The following is a 25,497-nucleotide window of genomic DNA, read 5'->3' on the forward strand; positions in this document are numbered from 1 at the left end:
ACGTGGCTCCCACGCAGGACCCAGCGAGAGCAGGGAGGGCTTCCTGGAGGAGGCGGGATTTTGCTGGCCCGTCAGTTTCACTGAGTGGGGAGCAAGAGAGAAGGAAAAGCCAGCTTTTTGCCAGTTTAGAGACTGGACAGAACTGTGCTCTGGGCTCCTCACACATCCAAGAACCAGCCCAGCCCCCTGTGGTCTCACCAAGTACCAGAGGCCCACCTGGGACTGCAAGGTCCGCAGGCCTCCACTCCATGCCCCACTCAGTGTGGGGCTCCGGCTGAGTCCCGGAGAAGCTGGTTTTGTCGGTCTCTGGGAGAGGTGGGCCTGCGGCGGATCCCACCCCATCTGGGCCTTCCTGGTGCCTGAGCAGGCATAGAGGGGCAGGAGGGGTCAGGTGAGATGGTCCTTTGACTTGCTGCTCCCCCAGTGCCCTGTGGATGGGCGCCGTGTCCCACAGACGAGGTGGCACAGGCCAGGGCTTCATCTAGCCACCACCCTGGCACTGGCTTTCAGGCAGAGCCGCCCACCCTCTGATAACACCCCTGCAATGCACTGTGATTTTAAAGGCTGCACCTCCTGCCTGCGACGGCAGGTGACAGCCTCCCATGCCCCCCAAACTGCCCAGCCCTTGGGGACCACAGGGCCTTGGATAGGGTACCAGACCTGAAAGGTACCCTGGAGTCAGCTGGGGTGGAGAGAGGCCCCCAGAAGTCGGGGCTGGAGTCGACAGTCCTCCTGTTTTCTTCCTGGGGAAACGTGATGCTGGATTTGAAGGTTCGAGGTGTGGTTCCCTCCAGGGATTAGATGTGGGAGGAGAGGAGGCGTGTGTTTCAGCAAAGCCTGGTTACTGGTGAGGTCCCGGCTGAGGGGCTGCAGGTGTTGGACCCAGGGGGGCCTCTCTGCACGCCCGCCCAACAGGGGCTCAGGGAACGGCTGGCTTCAGTGTCTGAGCAGACCTGTCCTTTTTCACCTCTAAGTAAGAGTGTCAGCAATCTGGGTCATTCTTTAAAATATGACTTTATTTATTCTTCTCTCCTGAATAGCTCCACACGGGCTGACTGAAGCCATCCGCCTCCTGCTCCCGCACTGCCCTACTTCAGGGCTGCCCGCACATGCGTTGGCGCCCAGGCCGCCCGAGTAGGGAGCCCAGAGCTAGGGTGGGGGTGCGAGAGGGTACAGAGAGTCACAGCCTCTGTCCTGTCATTGCCTTGAAGGCTGGGCTGTGGACCAGCGGGTCTCAAGCCTAAGACACATCAGATGCACTCGGGGCTCATGAGAACCTGGGACATCAGGCGCCCCCAGTATGGGTGTAGGGCCAAGGGGTGAGGTTCCAAACTAGTCCCCAGGTCCCCAGGGAGGGTGACACTGCTGGCCCTGGGGCCTCACCTGGAAAACCACAGGTGCAGGTCATTCAGGAAGCCTGTGCCCTGAGGGATTTTGGAAAGCCAGGGGTGTGGACCTCCCACGGGGTCACCGTTGGCCCATGTTTGCCAGAGCTGTTCCCTGAGCACCAACCCTGAACCACCGTCCTCCCGGCCCGTGGCCTCTGAAGTCAATGACACAGCGTGGTCATCAGCACTCATCCATCCAGGCCCCTGGGTCACTCCCTGAGGAAGGCGTCTCCCCGTGTGACCCCAAAGCCTCCACCCCTGCTTGTCTGCGAGAGCTGAGGCCAGGGTGCCGGCCACAGTGACCACATAAACCCAAGTGAGCAGAAACCATCTCTTAGGGAAGAAAGCACTTTGGAGGTGACCCAGCTTCTTAGGCGAGTGAATAGAAAATATTGGAGGGAAATTCTGTTCACCCGAAAATAAAAGGGCAGAGACAGCCGGGCGAGATCCCCACCTACCCCGAGGCAGAGCCGCCAAGGTCCTTCCCGCTCAGGTCAAGGTCACAGGGTGTTAGCGTCAAGGTGGCGCTGGGCAACAGTGGTTTCCCCCAATCTCTGCTCCTCCCTCCCAGTCTCTGCTTCTCCCTCCTGGCCTCCCTTCCTCCTCGCTGTGAACTCACTCCTGCTGCTCTCTCTCCTCACTATCCTTGGTCTTTCCAGATGCAGGATGCTATGGGCTACGAGTTACCCTGGGTGTATTTTGTCAGTCTGGTCATCTTCGGATCCTTCTTCGTTCTAAATCTGGTTCTTGGTGTGTTGAGCGGGTAAGCTGAGTGTTTCTGTGTCCACGTCACGACGCAGCTGAGCAAGGCCCCAGGCCCCGTGTGCCCGTCACCAGGCCCAGGAGAACAGAAACTGTCTCGCTTCAGCTGCACATGTGGACTGCTGGCTGGGCAGGCCGCTTGGCCTCTGGTGACCTGGAAGCCCCGGTCCCGGTGCCACCCATGGCGCCAGGCCTGGGGCAGTGGGCCGTGCTCGGCTGCTCCCAGAGCTACACTAACTCTGACCCCGTTCTTCCAGGTCAATGATGCCGTGGGAAGGGACTGGCCCTGGATCTATTTTGTCACATTAATCATCATAGGTTCATTCTTTGTTCTTAACTTGGTTCTCGGTGTCCTTAGCGGGTAAGCAGGACCAAGCAAGAAGGTCTCGACTTTTCCATTTACCTCGTTTTACTCTTTCTGCCCTTCCTGCCTCTATTCTTCTGGCTCTGATGAATCTGGGACGTGGGCCAGCCCGGGAGCCTTAAAGTGAATGTCCTTGGCCTGGCTGGACAGAGGTCAGAGGCGCAGGGAGGACCCCCACCCCTGGTTTGGGCTGCAGTGAGAGGTACTTGGGCCCGCCTATCTGCTGCCAGCCCTGCCCACGTCAGGCTGGACTGTCCAGGTGGGCAGGATGCTTCTCCGGGGACCTCGGGGGCATCTGGGCCCCTTGGTTTGGCAGAGGAATTGAAGGAAGATTCATGGGCCATCTACTCTGGCCCTCATAGCAGCCTAGCAGACGGGCACCTGGGCCATCTGTCCAGCCTCCATCCAGGATCACTGGCAATGAGGACTCAGGCCCTCTTTACCCATGCTGATTGGGCCAGGAGTTTGAGCTAAAATGCAAATAAACCAAACAGACCGAGATTCCCTTCTCCTTGGCTCTGATCGCAGCCTGGGCTGCCCCGTCTGTGTCCCCCTCGGAAAGGAAGAGCACTCAGCTGTTTAAAGCTCCCGACTACAGAAGGGAAGAGGAGACTGGGCATGCCTTCCTTCTACTTCTCCTGCCCAGCTCCAAGTAGGAGGCCCTCCTGGTTTCGGCCTTGGCACAGATGAAGTTAAAAAGCAGTCGAGGCAGCAGGTGGCAGGGCCCAAGGAGCCCTGGGCGGCCACCCTGCCCCACAGCCCCACTGGACATCTCCTCGGCTCCCTTTCTTCTTTCCAAGCCCAAGCCAGCCACGCCAAGGCCATCCCTGAAGGCTCCCGTGACTCTCTGCTCCTGCACCACGTGGGGGAGGGGCCGCTGCTTCACAGCCTTTCCTCCGTCTCCGGGGATGTGTGTATGGGGGAAAGTCAGCCAAGGAGGAGGACGTCCCCCCTCTCCTGCCGCAGTCCAAGGCCCCACAGTAGTGTCAGGGTCGGCCCTGGAAGTGGGGAAGGGACAGGGTTCCACCCTGACCTCACCCCTCCCCAGCAGGAGGGCCATCAGAGGCCCCATCACACTGGCCACACAGTGGGGGGACCAGCACCCTCCGTCAGTCTGACAGCGATCCACAGGACAGTGGGTGCCCCCGTCAGCTGCCTGGAGGGTGGAAGGGCTTCCATTTTGTGTCCAACACAAGAAAATGGCCTGTTTATAGTGGGTCTCAGGGAGAGGGTTGGAAAAGTCAAACTCGTCACCTCTCAGGGCAGAAATGTGGCCGCTCCAGCTCTGGCCTTCCTGGAGGCAGGAGGTTCTTAATGTTGCTCACCCAGCTGACAAAACAGGGATCGTGACCCCAGCCCCTCGCTCACCGTGACAGTGGCACGTGGCAGTTTACGTCAGCGCCTCGGCGGGCAGCAGGCGCTCAGCAGCAGTGCCATCCCTACGGCAGTGCTGTCCCCACGGGGCTCGCTGTTTGCTCGGTGCTGTTGGAGCTGGACAACTGAGCGGGGTCATCCCAGGTTAGACATGCTGCCTTCTGCTTCCAGGGACAAGGGAAGGCCCCCTGAGGAGCCGTGTGGCTTGTAGGGGTCCCCTCACTGGTCGGTGTCTGCACAAGGCCCTGTCCCATCTCCCCATCACTGCCCGCAGATGAACACTGAGTGAGCTGGGCCTGTGATGTGCCAGCTTCTCAACCTGGGTAAAGGTGGCTCCACCTCCTCCCCCCCGAGATTAGGAGCAGGTCTGAGCAGTGAAGTCCCCCCAGAAATCTGCAGTGGAGGCTGAGGCATCGACCTCGAAGCCCCCTCGAGCAGGGGTCTGCCAGGTCATGCTCGGCCCCCCGAGGGGCACTCCTCCCCAGAGGTCAAAGTGGAGTCAGATGGCGGCAGTGCTAGGGGCAGCAGACTGGCCTTAGAGGATGGGTCTCCACCCAGCTGAGTCTGAGCGAGTGAGTGAGTGGGTGGGCAGGCCCATGGGATTCTAGAACCCAGATCCACTCCCCTCCTGGGAGCTCAGCCCTCGATCGGTCTCCCTGGACCCCTCCCCACCCCAGCCCCCCAACACTGCTGCACCTCCCAAGCTTCCTGGGCCCCAGACACCCACTTTGCCTGGACGCAGAGTGTCTGCAGGCGAGCAGCTCCCCTTCCTGGCCCATCCAGAGGGCTGGCTGCCCAAGGAGAAGCCCAGAACCGGGCTGCTATTGACTGGGGATGTGTGGCATTGACCCCGTCTTGACCAGCCAGGACAGCAGTGTGGTAGTTCCCCCACCACCACCCCCACCCCCGGATCACAACCATATGCCCGCTCGCCCTGTGGCCAACCTCCCGGAGTGCTTAGAAATGTCCAGGAGCTCACCGCGAGGCCCCTTCTTGGGTCGGTGTCCACTGTGAGGAGTTTGTCGGCAGGCTTCGGGCTTGGCGTCCTTGGTGGATCTGCTCACGTGCTGCCCACACTGCCCGAGAGCTGATGCAGAGCACATGTCCGCTCCACGGGGAAGAAAAGTGAGGTTTATATGTGGAAACCTCCCCAGTTCTCACAGGTGGGGCCTGGAGGATCAGGATTTAACCCCCACATGTGGACCCACGACCTTTGCTCCCATCCCCCACCCTCCACCATCTCCAAGCCCATCAGCCTGGTTAATCCCATGACTCCAAATTATGGCCAAGATGCAAGGGGGAGAGGCCACCTGTGGGCAGATGAGGGGCCCAGACCGAGGACCAGGGATCCTGGAGGAAGCTAGAGAACCCCTGGCCTGAGGGCCTCAGGCGGTCCTGAGCTGGAGGCCAGCAGCTAGTGAATGTAACAGCTCTTGAGGGAGAACAGAGCCCCCCACCCCCATGCAGCACTGCCATCTCGAAGTGTTTGGAGCTGGTGGCTGGGACCCTGAGTCCATCAGTTAAGGATACTGTCCTTTCAGAGCCCAGCAGCGTGACTCATCCTGGTATATTCCTCTCTGCAGTCATGAAGGAAGGGCTCAGGACGCTTGGGGTCTCCTGCTCAGGAAGGCAGGAGAGCAACTCTGGAAAGCCTCCATTTTAAACGTGGAAGTCAGAGATTTTGGTCACTGGAGGGTTGGGCATCCATTGTCTGGAAACATATTCCTGCTGAGGCCAGATGGATCCATGTTGCTATCCATCTTGTGGATCTTTTCAAAATGCTTCCACGTTCATTACCTGTTGAGCCTCATAAGTCTCAGAACCTCCAGAAATCTCTCCTGCCCATTAGAACAGTGATCGCAACCACAAGATTCCGGAAACTGCACTAGAAGTTGCAATCGAGTGAAAGTCACTGGACCCTGGATTCTGGTCACTTTGTGGTTTTAAGTTGTTGCAAACAGAGAAGACGTATGTCTTCAGGTGACAAGGGGCCTGGGGTCTCTTAGAGGGTGGGCGCCCAGCTCTCCTTCCCCCGAGAAATAAGGCAGAGGGCCTGAGGGTGCAATGGGCACGTTGCGACATGGAAACAGCCCTGACCACCAGCCACAGTTAAGACCCATGTCAAGAAGAAGCAGAAGCGCCGGACAAGCTGCCTCGCAGCTGGACAGAGGTGATGCTCACGACTCCCAGCAGGGTTGGTCCCACACTGAATTCGTGAACACCGACCTCTGTTCTTTGGGGGAAATACTGGGTTAGATTCCTGTGAGCCTCTGGTCACAGCCTTGTCATCAGGACACAAGTTGTTGTTATGTGCGTCTATGTGAAGGCACCTTGTTTAAGGCATAGTGTTGGCTCGTTCACACCACACTCTCAGCCCACAGCTTATAACTCAGGCCTGGATGGAGCTTGTCAGACACTTGAACATTCCCCAGAGGCACCTCCGGGTCATAGACCGCATAGCAGCTTTGTGCTTAGAGGCCATTTAATCAGAAAAATCACAACAAAAAGCACAAAATGCGGGAGACATGGCATCAGATGGGCTGTAAAAAGGCCCTCATTTGCAGTATGAGCTGCACCCAGGAGGTGGCAGCCCCTTGTCTGACCTCAGCCGAGACCATGACCCCAGATCCTGCCTTACCACATGTCTGCGGTGACCACAAAGTCTCACCATGGATGGCATGACTAACAAGGCTTAGAGAGGAGACAGGTCTGCAGACGCAGAGTCCATGGGTGATGAGGACCGGCTACACCGGTCATCGTGGGGCCTCGAGCCCGAGCCATGGCACCAACAGACCTTCCACATGTACCACTGGGAGCTGTGCAAACCGCACACCCAGAGTGGGCTCTCCACCACATCTGTGCCATCAGCCACTACTGGCACAGGACGTGCCCCTGCCTTCAGACAGATGCCCCATGACTGACCCAGCAGTGTGAGACATCAGGACATCAGAAAGGAGATGAAGAGAGCCAGGTGCTTCCATCCTGCAGGTCCCTTATGGCGTGGGGCCTGCAGGGGGAACCCCCTCCCCTCCATGCGCCCTAAACCCCATGAGGACCTGGCCATGCTGCTTCTCCTTGCTCCCCTCACCCCCAGGAAAACTTATTTCCTCGTCTCCTGGGGATGTCTGTGTGGTTCCCAGAGGTCTCGGGTATGGATGGCAAGCTTCCACTCTGCAGAGCAGATGTCACCATGCATGACTGGGTCAGCTCCTGGCTCCAGGAGGAGGAAGACTTTAGCTACTCAGTCCCCTACAGCCCAAGCCTGCTGCACAAGGGACAGAGCTCCCAAGGGTAGGGAGGGGGGTGGAAGGATGGTCAAGGGGGCCTGGAGTTGCCGTCTTGGGAGGGGGCGCTCTGTACAGTGACTCCAGGCAGCGAGCCCACAAGCCCGAGAGGAGTGGTGGGTGGGAGGGCTGGGGCCTCTCTCCAGGCCCCTCCCCAACAGCAGGAGCTGAGGCCTCCCTCCACGTGGTCAGTGGGCAGCCGGGCCCCTTTTCCCCAGAGAAGGTAGGGGAGGTGCTGGCAGCTGGCAGGAAGCCCAGGAAGAGCAAGTTCAATCAGGCTGGAATTGGATTCAATCAGAGTGAAGGAGAACATCCCGTCTCAATCAGAGCATCATCAAAGCGGCAGTTGGCAAGAACTTGGAGCCCGCATCTCCCAACGGAAGTGTCCCCAGACTGTCCCGGCCCTGCCCCTCATGGTAAAGAGTGAAAACTGAGCTCCAGCAGCGAATGCAGACCCTGGCTGGTGGGTATGGGGGCTCCGGAGCTGAGTTGTCCTGCCCCTGGCTCACCTGTGTGCCCTGCCTTCCATGATGCCCGCCTGTGGAGTGTCTGCTGCTGCAGAATCCCTTCAGGTGGACTCTGCAGCCTCCCACGGTGAACTGTGCCTCCGCCACTAAGAGAAGGAGTCGTGTCTCTAGAGGAAGCTGAAATGCCCAGGGCATCCGCACATACCCCCAGGGTCCCAAGTGCCACACACTGAGGCATGCACTGCTATTTGTTTAGAAGAGGCACAGACTTGCCTCGAGAGTGAGACCCAGCCTACTTGACCCCCTTCTTGGCCACCAGCCCCTCCTGGCTCAGAACGTGAATTCAAAGTCAGAGAGAAAATAAGTACAGAATCAGAGGAAACAGGAAAGAAGTAGACACTCTCCAAAATTCTTTAATAGGCCCTTCTTCCAGCAAATCCCAACCCAGTTTTAGCTTCTACTCTTTATTGCTTGAGACTGAATGCCCCATTTAACTTTTATATCGTCTTGACTTTATGCATTTTCCCATCCTGATTAGATTTCTTTTTTAACCCAAAGGGCAGCCACAGGACATTTTCTTGTGTTTGGAACCCTCTTTTGTCTCCCTCATGTGGGAAAGAACTTTCTCTAGATTAGAAACCCTCCAGGCTTGCTGAACCGGCAGAACATGCCCTAGAAATGAGAAGGGGTGGAGAGGTGAGCTCTCCTGGGCCTGACCTCAGTAACTATACTGGCCCACGGATAACATTGAGAGGCAGAGCCCTGATCTGTAACATCGGACAACTTCTGCAGTGTAAATACCCAACCAGGGCCGACCTCAAGCCCCTGAGGAAGCACCTGGGTTGGCAGAGCCAGTGAAGGCGGGGGCAGGAGGGACTTCAGCTAGACCCCAGCTCCTCGTCTTCCAGGGCTGTAATGGGGGTCCCTGATGGCTACTGTTCAGAAGGCCTTTCAGGTCACTGTGGGATGTCTGTCGTGAGAGGCAGCTTGCAATCATGGCCCGAAAAGAGGGGACATGGGTTTGGTCCACCCGCTGCTCACGTCCCAAGTAAGGATGCCCCCCCAGCCATTTTATGAGAGCAGATCAGACCTGGGATGGGGGTCCATGCAAGTGGGGGCCGGCGGTGGGCTTCCTGTGCGATGCAGCTAACCCTTTGTTCCTCTTGCCCCATCTCTCCCGCCCTGCCCGCTTGGCGTCTCTCACCAGAGAGTTCTCCAAAGAGCGAGAGAAGGCCAAGGCCCGGGGCGACTTCCAGAAGCTGCGAGAGAAGCAGCAGCTGGAGGAGGACCTGAAGGGCTACCTGGACTGGATCACGCAGGCTGAGGACATCGACCCTGAGAATGAGGACGAGGGCCTGGATGAGGAGAAACCCCGAAACAGTGAGCGGCCTCCCGCAAGGGGCTGGGGACTGGGCTTGGGAGGGGGCGCTTGGGGAGCAGAGGCTGCCCACCCCTGCCTCGCGGATGCATCCTTCTCGGCTCTCAGAAGTCAGACCCACGTGTGCAGCAGAGCCTCCCAGTCCTGCTGGAGCCTCTGGTCCGGAGACACTTTGCTCGATGGGGTTCTTTGTTTTCAATCCAACGTCCTCCTCCCAGCCCGGCTCCCTGGGCAGAGGGGTGGGCATCCTGCTCTGGGCTTGTTCAAAAGGGACCATCTCCACCTCCACCACCTGGAAAGCACGCCCCTATCCCTTTCCAAGCACCGCTGTGCTCTCTCAGGGAAAAGAGCCAAAGGTTTCTCTCGAGGAGGTTCGATTCAAAGCTCCAGGGAGGTGCGAAACAGGAAGGTTGAAGAAACCCTGAGGGCTTTGGCAGAACAGCATCAGGTTTTAGAAATGGAGCCCAGTCCCTCTCTCTGGGGTTTCCCATGGCGGCTTACTGGGCAGGCTTTTGCTAGGATGGTAATGAGTGATGGATGGTATTGACGCGCAAGTGTTGAGGAGATAATGAATCGTGGAAATCCAGGTTCATGGGACACGCCCAGTGGATCTGAAATGTGGGCCCTGGACTGGCAGCACCAGCATCACTGGGGCACTTGCTGGAAATGCAGGCTCCTGAAGCCTCCTCAGATCTGGTGGCTCCAGAGTGGGGCTCTGTGCTCTGTTCAGCCCCCAGTACCTGGGTTGTGGGGTAAACGTGGCCCTAACTGCCCTGTGTCTCCTCTGACCTCTGTCTCTCTGACCCCAACCATGCTTTCCTCCTGTGGGTATCCTTCCCTCATGTTTCACACATTTGAATAAGGTCGTTTCTGGCCAAGGAATCCATAAGGTTAAACAGCTTGCTGCGTGGGTCAGGCAGGTAAGGGCGGGGAACCAAAGGGGCTTAGGGGCCAAGAGAGAGAAGGGAGACCCGCTGGGCTCTGGGGACCGATGGGGAGGCAGGGTGTCCGTCACTATCCTTACGGAGGCCAGGAAGGCACAGGACGCATGTGTGCACGTGTGTCCTGACACGGTGTGTGGATACCCTGGCCATGTGCATGGCGTGCATTGTGCTGGTTGTGCTCACGCTTCCCAGCTGGTTTCCAGCTGTTCCTGGCTCGTTGGTGCCTGAGCTCTCGGTGGCAATCCAGGAGGAGGCGTGGGTGGAGGGAGAGGGCAGAGGACATGGCTGTGAGCAGAGAGCAGCCCGCCTTCCCTCACCTCAGACGTAGGTGGAACACATCCTCCAACGATGCCCTTTCTGGTGACTCTGCTCAAGGGACACATACAGAATTAGAAAGTGCCCTGCCAGGGGCTGGTAACAACATGATTCAACAGCCCAAGGAGGGCTTCACGCTCTGCTAGGAGTTCAGCAGGCTGGAAGACAAGGCCTGGGATGGATTAGAGCAGGGAGTGGCGATGCGGCCAAGGGTCTTCCTGGGAAGATGCCCAGCAGAGTCTTGCTGATGGATCGTGGACAAGGGGGTGGTCCATGGTGCCGAGCGATGTGTGAATGAGTGAGCTGGCCTGGGAGCTGAGGGCACCCCTGCCGCCAAGCACAGGAGTCGTCTCTGGACCCCAGTCTGCTCCCTGGTCAGGGCGGTGCTCAGTTCTCAACGGATGGTGGGAACAGGTTTCTTGCATGTTCACAGGGACATGTGTGTCCGCGGCCCACCCAGCACTGTGTGGCTGTCCACAGAGACGCGGTGATCCCCTCTCCTCCAAGGACGGGGATGCTGCTCCCTGTCCTGCCCAGATGGGGGAGGCTCTGCTGTTGGAGCAGATCGAGTGCACAAGCCCCCACCCCCATTTCTTACTGAGCTTTGGGGAGCACACAATGAACCGCCTACCCTTGTGGACAGAGTCTCTCTCAGGACCCTCTTGAGCCCAAATACAGATGAGCTCAGCCTGGAAGCTGCTGCCCTTCCCCAGGCTCTTTCCTCGGGGCCTGGGTCTGCTTCTGTCTTCAGCCTTGTCCCAGGAGGAAGACAGTACAGGGCCTGCCTGCTTCCATTGTGGAGATGGTTGTGGGGCAGTCCAGGGGTTGGGGCGCCAGGGAATGAGCGTCTTAAAAAGCAAGCCAAAGGGTGAAATAGAAATGCGTGAGGAACTGAACACAAGATGCTTGAGGGTGGAGCCAGAAGGTTCATCCAGAGGTGTGGGCTTCGGGAAAGTCCAATCAAGAGCAGAGTGGACGAGACTGAGGTGTTGAGGAGCTGGCCACCTAATGGATTTGAAGAAAAGGCAGGCCCCTGCCCAGAAACTATATTCTGATCTTCAGAACTTCGTAGTTTGCCCTTTGAAGCAAATGCAAGGGGAGAGACGCTGCTATATGTTTCCATCAAAGTAGCTGAAACTTGCCTTTGAAATTGCTAAAAGATTACAGTACAGCGTATCTGCCAGTTCTCTTCAGCTCAAAGACTAAGTAGTCTTTTCAGGAAAAGAGTGAAAGATATTGTCACTCTTGACCAATGGCTCTGGCCACTTCTGCCTCCGCCCCAGCCAGGAACCCCAGCGGCACTTAGGAGATGCCAGGTGTCCAGCTATGGTGATACAGCCATGACCCCAGGCAGGAAACTGCTCATGATACGCCATTGCACAGTAGCTGAGCACACCCACAAGGAGCCCAGGTATACATTTGTGGAGGAAAAGCTGCAGACACCACCGAGGTCATAGAAAGAGCAGGGTTAGGGAAGGGAACAGAGAGAAAGTGCATTGTTTGAGGTATTTCTCTAAGTAATCAGAGTCGATAAGGTGACCAGTAAATTATATAAAAAATACGTTACAATATTCTGAGTTCATTCATCCTCCCTCCCACCCATCCATCCATCTCCCGATTAAAGGTCCACTCTGCACCACACACTGGAGAAGGCAATGGCAACCCACTCCAGAACTCTTGCCTGGAAAATCCCATGGGCGGAGGAGCCTGGTGGGCTGCAGTCCATGGGGTCGCAAAGAGTCGGACATGACTGAGCGACTTCACTTTCACTTTTCAGTTTCATGCATTGGAGAAGGAAGTGGCAACCCACTCCAGTGTTCTTGCCTGGAGAATCCCAAGGATGGGGGAGCCTGGTGGGCTGCCGTCCATGGGGTCGCACAGAGTCGGACACGACTGAAGCGACTTAGCAGCAGCAGCAGCAGCTGCGCCACATGCTGCTTCAGGCCCTGGGGACACAGCCCTCATGGAACAGGAATCCTTCTCTTCTTTCTTTCTCCTCCTCAAGATCAAAAATGCATGGATTAATTATTTGTGCATGTGGGAATCTCTCTTTCATGCTGTTCAGACCATTTAAATGCAGCCCCAGCCCTCGAAGACAGACATTTGTGCGATGAGTGTGGGAAAGACGGACAGACCGTGGAACCGAACGACTGAGTTTCCACACAGACAAGCAGATTAAATATGTATTCCGTGTATTCAGCTCTGCTCCCAGGAGCCCCTTTGCAGTCCCCATGCAGCAGCAGAGCCACGTGGCTTCCACCCTCCCTGCCAAGTCTGGATCGTGTATTGTTGAAACACAGAGATTGGAGGGCTTCCAAGAGCAGAGGCGGCCCTCAGAAGGGCCCAGTGGGGCTCGAAAGCAGGGATCTGAACATCACTGGTCCATACTGTACACGTGTCCAAGGCACAGGCATCATTATTTGAGCTTTTTTTACATTTCGATGAATGCAAATGGTGTGTTCCTTGGACGTACTCATTCTCACGGCTGCCACACGCCTGAAATGCCGAGACAGAGTTCTGGTCAGACGGCCAGAGGGACACTAGTGAAAGTTTTTCTCCTCGACTCCCTTCTTTCTCTGGCCCCTAAGTGACCGTCTTAGAAGCCATCCTAACCCTATACCCCGCGGGGAGAGCAGACGCCTCTCCAGCCCGTCGCCTTTAGCTCGTTCTAGATGGTAATGGGCAGGGAGGCCTGGCGTGCTGCAATTCATGGGGTCACAAGGAGTCGGACACGACTGAGCAACTGAACTCAACTGAACACTGCCTTGGGGTTGTGGGGAATGGCTCACCTGGCTGGTGAGACAAGGCGTCAGGCACAAACTGAGCCCCGCGGTGAGCACCAGCATCCGATCCCTGGGCCACGCGGTGAGGCTGTTTCATGGATCCTTCCAGGCTGCTGGGAACGATTCCCCTGGGTGGGTCCTGGGGGCCCATGTCATTCATGTGCAGAACCACACTCGGGAATCTGGTCAGCACAAGGACACGGGCAGGGGTTTCTCCAAGGGCAGTCCATGCGCCAGGGAGCAATCTGGCTGCTCTGCTGTCGGGCCCACTCTGGGAACCGGGCCCCATCGAGTGTACGGCCCCAAGAGGACAGTGTTCCGTGAAGGTCATCAAGGGAGGCGAGGGACAGTAGACTGTCCTGTTTCCAACGACATCCCGGGTGGTAGCAGGACAAGAAAGAAAGCCGCTCACTGAGATTCATAAAAGTATACATCCTTTGTAATTTAGATGTGATTCATGTGAGTTCATCCGACTGACTGAACTCACTCCCAGCAAAGAGGTCTGCAGGGGACTTTCACTGGACAGAGCTTTGATGAAAGGTTTATCCTCTCAAAAGATATACATTTCAGTTTTCATAAGGTTCTTCAGTGTTAGGGGTTTTTAACAAAAAATAAAGATATTTTTAAATATCTAGTCACAGGAGCCATTGACGGTCACTAAATTCATATTCTAAAACTGACTTGCTAAGCATAATGTCGGTTTTGACACACAGACCCAAAGTTGTGCTCAGGGGGCTTCAGAATGTGCCTGGTGCAGGCACACAAACCCCCCAAGGTTAGAGGTCAAGAGAAAACAAAAACGCGGGCCAGAAGCTGGTAAGCACTGATTCCAGCTGCACAGAAACTTGTCTGTGCCTCTACTTGGGGATGAGATAATAGATCTGCTCTCAACAGCTGGCTGATGAGGTGAAAGGCCCTAATTATATGCTTGACAGGCCAGTTTTAAGGGGGAAAGCCTTTGTTTACCTTCTGAATTCCAAGCTTCAAATCAGCCGGTCAACTCTGACATCTCATGTCAGTGACTCATGAGATAGGATAATGATATCCAGCATCAGGTCAACCACTGTGTCAACAAAATTCTCTGAAAATAACAGCATGTACACACACACACACACACACACACACACACCCCAGGGGTACACACACATACCAGGCGCATGGATATGCACACACGTCCCCACACCATATACACAGGCAAGAAGAACCTGAGGACCCTTTCTCAACAAGAACATTCAGAATTACAGTTTTATTGTATTTGCTGATATTCAATACTGGCTCCAGCTACAATGAGAAGCTTGGTGGGTCGCTTGCTGTGCCCCAGCAGACACAGAAAGATCGTGCTTCCACCTGGGAGCAGGGGCACATCTCCTTGGTGTGGCCAGCAGCGAGGGTCCTGGCCCTCTTGCCCTCGGCTCCCTCCGCCGTTCTGCAGTGATTGGGCAGCTGATCTGGTCCGTCACTGACCGTCAGGCGGAGTATCCGAGGTTTTCGCCAAGAGGGCACCAGGCTTCAGTTAGACTTGTAGAGCTTCTTCTTGAGCCCCTTAGGTGGTCTAAAACCATTTCCGTTCGTTGCAGCTTCCACTAATCCCTTACTGGATTCTATCCGTTTATTACGTCGTCCCTTGATTAGATCAGAAATGTGCACGCAGCCGGCCCTCACCCGACTGGAGGCTAGAGCTTACGGCCTACACAGTGCGGCGGTGTGCTGTGTTGTACACTGGGCAGGAGTTGAGAACCACAGGTCTCCAGACTCCCAGGCCCTGCCCACCGGCCGATGGGCAGTTCTCCCCTCTCGGTTTCCTTGTCTGTAAAAGTGGGGAGTCAGATCAGACAGCTGCAAAGACCCGTTTCAGGATCGGGTGTGGTTTCTGTTGTTCGAAGCTGACACATGTCAGCTTTAGCCCTGGGAGTTTAGAGAAACCTCCAGTCCATCAGACCCCAGAGGACTTCAGTTGATTTCAGACTCCTGGAACTTGCTCTGGGTCTCCCGTAGGAGTCCCCTGAACCCTGGAAGCAAGCTGATTCTTCCAAAGACCTTCCTGGAGCCTGGTATCCTCTGTCCCCCCTCAGCTGCAGAGCCCAGCTCCACCATCTTCCTTAGGAACCACCCCGCTCTGAGCCCTCCTCGGGGCCCCCTCCCCTTCCACCCTTCCCCCTCCTCTCCTTACCCCGCCCTTTTGACCCCAGATGCCTGCTCCATGCCTGCCTGGTGACACTGATGTACATGACCTGTTGTACCCGTTTATTCATCTTCCTCCTGCTGGGCTGTGCTACTGGAGTGAGAGGGGAGGTTCACATCCCCAGAATTGTCATAGAGCCTGGTGGATCAACCAACAGTGAATATGGAAAAGGGGTGGGAGGCCTGGAAATCTGTGAAAGTCCACCATTGGGAATAGGTGTCCCGGACCCGCCTTGTCACTGTGTCAGGCTAAAACCAGACAGGACCGGATATCTGGCCCGCAGAGGCCACGGAATGAAGCAGACACACCAATTAATTTGTCATCTTCCGTGTCTTGTCTTCAACACTTCTGTCTGACTTCTGCAAGAGAACAGACTACTCCTCGATGTTTTTCTTCATGTACCAACCGGTTCTTCCCTTTCTTCTTCAAATACATTCAGAGAAGTGCCAGAAATATCTTTATTTTATTTCTCTCTCAGTGAGGCCAGCTAGCTGTCTACACGGGCAGTTGAGAAAGGGTTAAGAGAGGACCCAGAGCAAGTTCCCAGCTGTTTCTTTAGGACTGGAAAGCTGAATACATTTAAGGCTTGAAAAGGTCAACTCCCTTCCAAGGGGCAGAGGTTTGATTTCATCCATCGTGTGGTCTTGGGCATAACGCTCATTTCATTCACTGGTAGAGATGGAGATTTATGGACTAAATGTTATCACAAGCAGAGACTTAATGAGATCTCAGCTGTGTCTCCTGGGCGGAGTGGAAAGCAGCCATTTTGGTAATAAATAGAGAACGGCTTCTAATTTGTAAATTCCTCTTTCCGTTGCTAAGTCTAATCAGATCAGTGAAACTGGAGGGAATTGTTGACGACCCAAGATGATTTTCCATGCCTTAATCTGTCCAGGAAGCATTACTTCTAATGGAAGCAGCTTGCTTCTCTGGCAGCGGTAGGGGATGACATTTCTCATTAGACTAACTCAATTGTTGCCTATTAAAAAATATGTTTATCCCCAAATCTATTTAAAAGCAAACTGGAACCGAGGCCCCGTATCACCCTGCTACTAGTCTCCCTGCTTCATAGAAGCAGAAATTCTTTCCGAATGAGCCACAGACCTCTCTCTGTAGCAGGGCCATCCTGAAGGGTCCACGGCCTGTGTGATGTCATCCTGACCCAACAGAAGTGTCCAGAGTAGGGCTCGGTGGACCACCAGGCAGTCAGGTGTGCTCACAGCCTCTCTGGCACGGCAGAGAGCAGGTTGGGAGAATACAACCCAGTCTCTGGCAGACCCTGCAGTTGAAGGTTAAAAAGGAGAATTAAGGGGGCTCCAAAGAAGAAGAGCAAAGCTCTTTTCTTGAGTCCTGCTTGAATCTTTTTTTTTTTTCATGCGTGTAATAACAGTTCAAGGATTTTACAAAGTGTCTTCTCACAAGCTGTTAAGCATTTCCAGGGCAGAGACCCTGTCAGAATAGGTGACTGTTCTTGCACAGTAGGGATATCATGAATATTCATGAAAGTCTGACCACCTTGACAACCAGGGCCCCAAAGGGAACGTGATGTCTGCAGCCCTCCTAGGGGAGCGGCTGAGAACACGTCCACCATCACCAACCAGTCCTCAGACTCCAGGTGACCGTTCAGATCACAGCAGCTGGTCCTGAGGTCCTTCTCTGGGGCCTGCATTTTTGCTTTTTCATCCCCAATAAGTCCATCTGGTGTCTGGGCAATATGCGCACACAGAGAAGTATTCCTCTAACCCGTGTTACCTTGAATCCTCACTTAACCCTCCAAGATCTGTATTATGGTCTCTCTTTTTTTTTTTTTTTTTTCAAATTGGTTGATTTTTGGCCGTGCTGGGTCTTCGTTGCTCTGCAGACTTTCTCTCGTTGCAGCAAGTAAGGGCTGCTCCTCATTGCGGTGCACCAGCTTCTCACTGCGGAGGCTTCCCTTGTTGCAAAGCATGGGCTCCGGGGCACGTGGGCTTCAGCAGTTGCGGCACACGGGCTCAATAGTTGTGCTGCACGGGCTTAGTTGCTCCTTGGTGTGTGGGGTCTTCCCAAACCGGGGCTCAAACCCTTGTCTCCTGCACTGCCAGGCAGATTCTTTACCACTGAGCCACCAGGAAAGCCCCATATTGTCTCAGTTTTGTTTTTTTTTAGATGAAAAAACTGAGGTTCAGATCATTTTCCCAAGAGGATCATTTCGGGCAGCCCCAGAAATAGATGTCGCAAGTCTGGAGACAGAGACTATGTTCCCTAACCACCTTATCTGCACTAAACCATCCCAGGGTCTGCACAGAATGTGGGCTTAGCCCTTCCCTGTCCCTGAACTCGACCTCTGGCAGCCTCCGTGGATGTGGTCCTGACGGGGCCTGACCAGTGCAAGAGGGGAGCAAGGCCTCCGGTCTAGAACGCGTTCTAGAGCAGGTTCTGGAGCAGTCTTGCTGAGAAAGATGTGGATGATTAAAGCATCGAGAGAACCAGGATGCAGAAGAACCTGACAAGCACCAGCAGGGAGAGCCGCATGATCAATTAAAGGGGAGGACGTGGGGGGGCGGGGAGGGGGTGGCTGATGGATGTGCTGACCGCTGCCCGCAGATCCATTCAGGGAGTTATGGGGCTCGAGGCACCACGGGTTTGGGAGCTAAAATGACTCACTTCCCATAAACGCCTGCAGTTTAAGGCTGAAATCTGCTCTCCTGCTGAGGGGGAGGCGAGGCTGAAGCCTCATGAAGAAGCCCTGCTCTTGTCAGGACAGCCCCATCGTGGGTGCCCATGGCCTTCAGGATTTTGCTGGACCCCCATAGGGCCGCCCTGGGGAATCTGACTCAGGCCAAAGTTATCACGAGCAGCAGAAAATAGGGAAGCAGATGGAGACCAAGAAGAAAGAGAGAGAGAAAGCACACCCTGAGCTCTGCAGGCCCCCGTGGACAGCACACGCAGGGCACAAGTGTGAGGCCTGGACCTTCAGGACGGAGCCAGGGCAAGCCTGGGCTTGGTCAGGATGACTGAGGTGGGCTTTTGGCCCCTCTGTGATGTGAGTAAAGGGCAGGCAAGAAAAGGTGGCAGTGCTGGCTGGTAGAAAAGGGGCCAGACCTCCAGCTCTAATTAGCTGTGTGACCTTGGGTGAGTCACTGGCCCCCTCTGTACCCCACTGGTCTCCACTGTCAAAGGAAGGGCTGCTCTGCCCTTCTAGCCCTGCAACACATGTAGGCCTTGGCGGGGAAACCAAGCCACAGAGGAGGGATGTAACAGACCCCAGGTCTCAGAGATCCAAAGTGCAAAGTGAGTGAGTGAAAGTCGCTCAGCCATGTCCGACTCTTTGTGACCCCATGGACTGTACAGTCCATGGAATTCTCCAGGCCAGAATACTGGAGTGGGTAGCCTTTCCCTTCTCCAGGGGATCTTCCCAACCCAGGGATCGAACCCAGGTCTCCCACATTTCAGGCTGACTCTTTACCAGCTGAGTTACAAGGGAAGCCCCCAAAGTGCAGAACCAGGGTCCAAATTCAAGCCACTGGCTCCAGGGCCCAGGCTCCGGCCCAGCGGCACCCTGGGCAGGGTTGCACAGTACCTGACTTCTCCCGGGACCCCCACCCATACTCTCTACCCGCCTTCTCCTTCTCCCAGCGACCCTAGCACGTCCACAGGCCTCCTCTTCTCTCCTGATCGGGAAGAACTTGTCTGATGTACATAAAGGCAGACTGGGCTTGACACAGGCTGGGGTTCAAATCCCAGATCTCACGAGTTGCTCTGCTCACTTTGGATAAGCTGCTTCATTCTCTCAGCCTCAGTTTCCTGATCTATGAAATGGGAGCATGTAATGGGGCCATATACTCTCTCATCGAGTTGTTCTGAGGCTTGAGTTAGGTCTGGTGCGTCGCTGGCAGGTAGCAGGTGATGGAAGACCTAGCCGTTATCACGACCCTGCTGTAGAGCTGTTATGATCCTGGCCTGACTGTCGTCTGTCCCAAGAGAATCCAAGGCCCTAAAATGGAAGGATGACATGGTGGACACCGTCCAGCTGGGCTGGGGCTGGGCTGGAGAGGGACTGAGGGGACACAGCCATTCTCTGTCCCTCACGTATCACTCCACACGGGTGACCCTCTGCTGAGCCTGGCCTTGGAATCTAGAACATCATCTTCAACCTAAAAGCAGTTTTATGCCTAAAACAGCTGATTTCCAGAGGCATCCTGCACAGAAGGGTCCCCATTACCACCTCTCTCACCCCCGAGGGTGGCAGTGAGCTGTGTCCCTCGAGGGCCGGGGGGTGGGAGGCGTCCAGCCCCTCCTGTTTGCCCAGCATCCCCAGGGCCTGAGGATGCCCAACACAGCCCCTTCATCCCTCAGGACGGTGGTGCCGGGTGGGAAGAGAAGTGGGTGCCCAAGTGCAGCCCTCTAGCTGCACGGTCCCCCCGCCCCGTCCTAACTGAGGTGGCCACCACAGTGGCACCGTGACTGTGGGGAGAGATTTTCTGCTTGAGAGTGCCAGGTGTTTATGGCCTGCTGGGAGCCCAGCGACCTGGTTTTCTCCTCCAGATGACGGCTGCAGACCTAGGGTGGGCGTTTCGGCCTCCTCCGGTTTATGGCGGTAATAATAATTATTGCGACAGCGTGTCGTGCTTACACTGTGCCTTTTTAATAAGGCCACTTTGTTTGGCTTCTTAATATTTAATCCTGTTTTGTATTTACTTTCTGATGGCTTAGAATGAGCCCGGTCTTAACTGCTTCTGGGGAGGCAGCCCTGCGGGTCCCGGGCACTCAGGTCACTGCCGAGGAGGCGCTGGGGGCGGCGTGACCTTCCACCCAGATGGGCCCCACGGCTGGCACCACTTACCTTCTCTCTCCCCAACCCTTTGCTCTTTTGTCTGCAATCTGCTTTTCCTCTCCTGCCTCGTCTCTTTCTTTGCCTTGGAAGAGACTGTCAGCTCAGCCTCTCATCAATTTATTCTTGTAAGAGATGAAGACCATGAGCCACAGATTATCATGTAACCTAGTTGGAATGGTCCCGTGGCCTGGCCAAGGCTAGGGTAGCGCTGGTGATTCCTAGACCCACAGTGCAATGCCAGGGAGGTTCCCAGGAGCCTGAGCTAGGCAGAGACTGGGAGGAGGCTCCTATACCCCACAGCCTCTGACCATGTGTGGCCATAGGCTGGACCTCCCCAGCTGCAGAGAAGAAGTGAGGGATAACTCTCAAGTTACTTTTCCTGCAGGAGAAAAGGAAGCCAAATGAAATGTGGCGTGGTTCCCTCCACCCCAAGAGGGTCCTGGGGCAGTAACCCCACCCAGGATGTCCGTCCCGTCCTGCCTGGGGCTCAAGCCATGCCCCCAGCGATGCCCAGGCTCCCTGGTGCCTCCCAGGAGGTCAGCCTGCAGGGTCACTGGAGTGCAGCTGCCCTGGATGCTGCCTGACAGAGCCAGGAAGGCCCTGGACTCAGGCCAGTGTCCCCTGCTCCACCCACTCTCACCTGGACAGCAAATCTCCCCCATCACTGGGTTCACACCGCTCACCCGGCCCACACCCAGAGGCATGTGGGTCAGGTCCTGACCACAAACAGATTTGACAACAGGGCAGCTTAAGAGGGGGCGCACAGAGATGCAGGCCCCAGGGGTGACAGCCCCAAGCAGGCTCTGCTGGCACTGTCCTTCGAGCTGTCTGCAAAGGTCAGCCTCCCGGGTCCTGGGCGGAGGAGCAGCTGAAGGACAAACCCTAAGACACCGGCCCAGGGGAGCAGCCCTGAAACCCCCAGACACCAGATGCTGTAATTGCACAACCAGTACCTTTAAGACCTGAAAAAGAGTCCACGTGTACGTGCTGAATCACCTCAGTCATGTCCAACTCTGTGTGACCCAATGAACTGTAGCCCACCAGACTCCTCTGTCCATGGGATTCTCCAGACAAGAATACTGGAGTGGGTTCCCATGCCTTCCTCCAAGGGATCTCCCCACCCCAGGGATCAAACCCCCGTCTCTGACATTTCCTACACTGGAGGCAGGTCCTTTACCACTATCACCTGGGAAGTCCCTTACTCCCTTGCCCTTGTTCAGTTCAGTTCAGTCACTCAGTCATGTCTGACTTTTTGTGACCCCCATGGACTGCAGCATGCCAGGCCTCCCTGTCCATCACCAACTCCCAGAGCTTGCTCAAACTCATGTTCATGGAGTCGATGATGCCATCGAACCATCTCATCCTCTGGCACCCCCTTCTCCCCCTGCCTTCAATTTTTCCCAGCATCAGAGTCTTTTCCAATGAGTGAGTTCTTCGCATCAGGTGGCCAAAGTACTAGAGCTTCAGCTTCAGCATCAATCCTTCCAGTGAATATTCAGGACGATTTCCTTTAGGATTGACTGGTTTGATCTCCTTGTTATACCCATTCATTTATTTTTTAAATCCCATGTAATCGTGCTAACATATAGTATTTGTCTTTCTCTGACTTATTTCACTAAGCATAATGTCCTCCAGGTCCATCAAAGTTGTTTTAAGCTTTGTATTGTGAAAATAAGTCTATTTCTCCTTTACATATGTTGAAAAGAACCCTGATCCATTTCTTCTCATGATCTAGTCTTCAGGATTCCCACTAACAAGCAGAGATGAGGTGGTCCTGCCTGGGAAGTCCTCTCTTCAAAGTCACCCCATCTGCCAGTGCAGACGACTCTTCTGTGGGAGTCCTTCCTTCTCCCCAGGATCCGTGGTCCTGTGTTGTTAGTTCATGTGATCTGGGGTTTGGGTCCTGTTTTTTTAAGTGTTCTTACATGTTTTGGTTTATCGCTTTTTAGCATTTCTTCAGTTTTATTTTCAGAAATGAGCCCGACGTCCCGCATGGACGCCGAGTCCCATTTCTTTCTTTCCCCATGGCTGACCTGAGCTCTGCCCATGTCTTATTCCTGGTTTTTGACTCTGATGTCTTATCCGTGAAAGGAGGCACCTGGTGTGCTTGCTTGATCAGAAGGAAGGAGAGTTTCTTGGTGACTTGGTCTAATCGCCCCCATAAACCCGTGGTGACATCCCCCACACCACATGCCAGTAAACGAGCCGGTGCCCACAGGGCAGGGCAGGAGCCTGCTTCTCCTGGGGTGTGTGTGTGTGTGTGTGTGTGTGTGCGTGCATGTGTGTGTGCATGTGTGTGCAAAGGGAGGCTGGCCTGTCCCACCCAAATCCACCACTGTCCCTTCCAGCCTGTAAAGTCAGTGACCATGACAACCGCAGCAGCTGACCCCTGAGAGGGCCTTTCCTTTGAAGATCGCCGGCCAAGGTTATAGGCACTCTCAGTGCAGCTGTAGACAGTGAGATCCAGCAGCACCAGGTGACTGCACCCCACACTCTGTGATGCCCCAGAGCCTGCCTGGCTGTTGGAACCCCATCTCGTCTGGTGTGTAGCCCGGGGCTATCAAACTGAGCACAGCGCGAGGGCCGAGACCCCTGTGCTCCAGCCCAAGCCCCTAACCACTGTGTGAGCCAGCTCCTGGCCCTCCCCTGGGCCTCACCTCCCTGTCCTGTGATGAGAAGACTGGGCGACTCCCTTGCAATGACGTCTGGATTTGTTTCCACCCGAGTCTGTGGAAAAGGACTCAAGGGTGGATACAGGACAGTCAGGCTTATGGAGTCGCAGGCTTCCCAGTTGTGTCTTCGCGTTCTGGGAATGAGTCTCTCTCACCTCCCCTTGACTTCATTCAAAAGGAAAGAAACCAAGGAAAAGCCACATCCAGCAACATCCCCCACCCAACCAGGAGACTTATCCGGATGGCATGCTCCATTCTGGCGGCAGACCCCTGGGTACTGGTCCTTGTTCCACGTCCCCAGATGCCCCACCCCAACCAGTGCGGGTTCTGGGGCCACTGGGGCTCCTGACCTGCCCTGGATGAGGGTGCCCCGCTGCAAGCAGAGCTGAGCCAGGACCAAGGATGTGGCGGCCGTGCTAGATAACAAGGATGGGGAAGATAAGGACGCTGTGTGTGGCGTGTTAGAAGGGTCAGAGAAGCTGGAAAAGGAGAGGAATTCTTTGGGGATATACTTTTATTTGGAATAAAAAATAGTAATAGAAGAAAGAGGATGAGATGGTTGGATGGCATCACTGACTCAATGGACATGAGTTTGAGGAAACTCCTAGAGGCAGTGAAGGACAGGGAAGCCTGGTGTGTTGCAGTCCACGGGGACGCAAAGAGTTGGACACGACTGAGCGACCGAACAACAACAATGAAAGGAGTCTCTTCTAAGCCGCTGACCTGGGCTCCAAGCTAGAAGGTCCCGGTCGCCCTGGAAATCCAGCGCCACCACCTCAGGGGAGCCTGGAGACAGACTGGGCGGGTCGGCCATCATGGAGGCGGACAGACTGTGTTCCGGGCCGGCCCACTGAGATATTGTGGGGAGATGGTGTCCCTGCGTGTGTCTTCAGGCCACGTCTCACCTTAGTTTGCTGGGTCCAACATGGAGGCCTCTCGTTCCCACGTATGCAGGGCTGACCTGAGTCCTGAATGCAGCACTGGACGTGGCTACAGCCCTCGAGCTCTGTTTCAGGCTCCGTCCTGGATGGAATCAACCCAGTGACCAGGACTCAGGCCTAGGGCCAGATCCTCCTCTGATCCATCGAGGAGCCACACCCTTGGCAAAGACACCCTTTCCATGGACAGGCTGGACCCTAAATGTGGGGACGAAGCCCCTTAGAATAGGGGGCTGGAAAGAAGAAAAATAAAATATTGTCGTGAGAGCTCTTCTTTTTGTATGGAGGAATGGATGCAAAAGGGAAAGCAGAAGCAGCTTGTCCAAGGGCATGGAGTTGATGGTAGAGGAGGGACTGAGCGGGGCATCCTCGGGGGCCTCCTCCCACCATCCCACTTAGGGTGTCCTGGGCGGCAAGGGCCACCATAGACAGGCAGCAGGTGTGTCAGTCAGGACCGCAGACCTGCCAGGCACGGCCAGGGCTCCCCTCCCGACCGGGCTGCAGACTAACCCCTCTCTCCTTCCCTCCACGACCCTGCAGTGAGCATGCCCACCAGTGAGACCGAGTCTGTCAACACCGAAAACGTGGCTGGAGGGGACATCGAGGGAGAGAGCTGCGGGGCCAGGCTGGCGTGAGTAGTCTCGGGAATGGGGCCCGTGGTCCCGGGAGGGAGTGAGCATGGCCCTGGCTGGGGGTTGCTCTGCACTTCCCAGGAGTTTGACTTTGGATTTTGAGCCCCTTTCCATCCCATCAGGGAAACAGAGTGTGTGTCTCTTTGGGAGTGGGGGCATACATGTGTTGCAGGGGCCTTGAAGTCTGTTTCTTCCCAGCCCCGCAACCCGTTTCTCCAGATCAGCTTTGTGAGGGTCCCTGGGTCCTGCTAAGCACCCTTTCATTTCTGATAAATGTGACCCAGGAAATAGGCAAACTGGCAAAAAGACACTCTGGGAGAAGTGGTCTTACTTACGGCTTCCACCCAGGGAAGGGAGCACGGTTGTCTGTCATGCAGACTCAGCTATGAAAGTTCACCAGTGCCAGCCAGGCAAGTGGCCACCTCCCCAAACACGAGCCCCAGCCCCCGGCTTCCTGAGCAGACTTGGGTCCAGGGCTGGGCCAGGTGTGTGGAGGGACAGCACACACAGATGGTCACCATCACCTCTAAGCTCCGTCCTAAAAATGGACACCAACAGGCCCTAGGAGATGTCCCCCAGCAAGAAATGAAAGGAAAATGGCTTAACTGCTAAAAATAAGCACACTGCTGGGTTCCATTCTCAGAGTCTCAAAAAGCAGAGTCCACAAACTGTAAGCTGGGTTCCATCCGGGGTCAGGCTGACCCTGAGGGTGGTCCCTCCCTTTCGGAAGTAGGAGCTGCTTGCCCCTGTTCCCAGGGATGTAAGACTCACCCTGGAAACTAAAAGGAACAGCAGGCAGAGCGCTTGGAGGAGGACCAGCCCCACATCGGCTGAGTGTCTAAGTCGCTCCGTCGTGGGAACGGCGTCCTCGTTGACCTCTGCCCCTGAAATGCCTTCGTATCTGGGTGACCCGGCCCTCGCTAGGCGGTCCCCTTGTGGGTGCCTCTCATCTGAGCTGGGCCAGCCTTTGAGCAAGTAGGGAGCAGGAACAGACGGTTTCCAGGGTGCACGGGTCTTGCCATCACTCCCCTCTACAGCAGCACCAGGGAATCTGTGCTGCTGAGTCCCAGCCATGTGGGGAAGCAGTTATTGTCAAGCTGTTGTTAAAATACGGGGCTAATTACGTTCAAAGCAGCAGGGTGAACCCTCCCCTCTTCCCTCTTTTTAGAACCACACAAACAAGCTGTCAGGATTATGGACA

At 55.5% G+C, this 25,497-nt stretch overlaps 1 protein-coding gene across 11 annotated transcripts in view; it reads left to right on the forward strand.

Moving 5' to 3' along the window:
* The window catches only part of CACNA1C (calcium voltage-gated channel subunit alpha1 C), a 391,277-nt gene that overhangs the window by 277,693 nt on the left and 88,087 nt on the right, over window positions 1-25,497 (forward strand). For 8 of the 11 annotated variants that reach the window (XM_018048701.1, XM_018048691.1, XM_018048693.1 and 5 more), the window contains exons 8-10: window positions 2,408-2,511; window positions 8,847-9,019; window positions 24,205-24,295. In XM_018048701.1, coding sequence (XP_017904190.1) covers window positions 2,408-2,511; window positions 8,847-9,019; window positions 24,205-24,295 — 368 coding nt within the window. Of the gene's footprint in view, window positions 1-2,047; window positions 2,152-2,407; window positions 2,512-8,846; window positions 9,020-24,204; window positions 24,296-25,497 lie in introns of all 11 variants that reach the window. The other 3 variants (XM_018048697.1, XM_018048696.1, XM_018048698.1) reach the window with 1 other exon arrangement.

This window comes from Capra hircus, chromosome 5, assembly GCF_001704415.2.
Source record: "Capra hircus breed San Clemente chromosome 5, ASM170441v1, whole genome shotgun sequence".
Classification (NCBI taxonomy): domain Eukaryota; kingdom Metazoa; phylum Chordata; class Mammalia; order Artiodactyla; family Bovidae; genus Capra; species Capra hircus.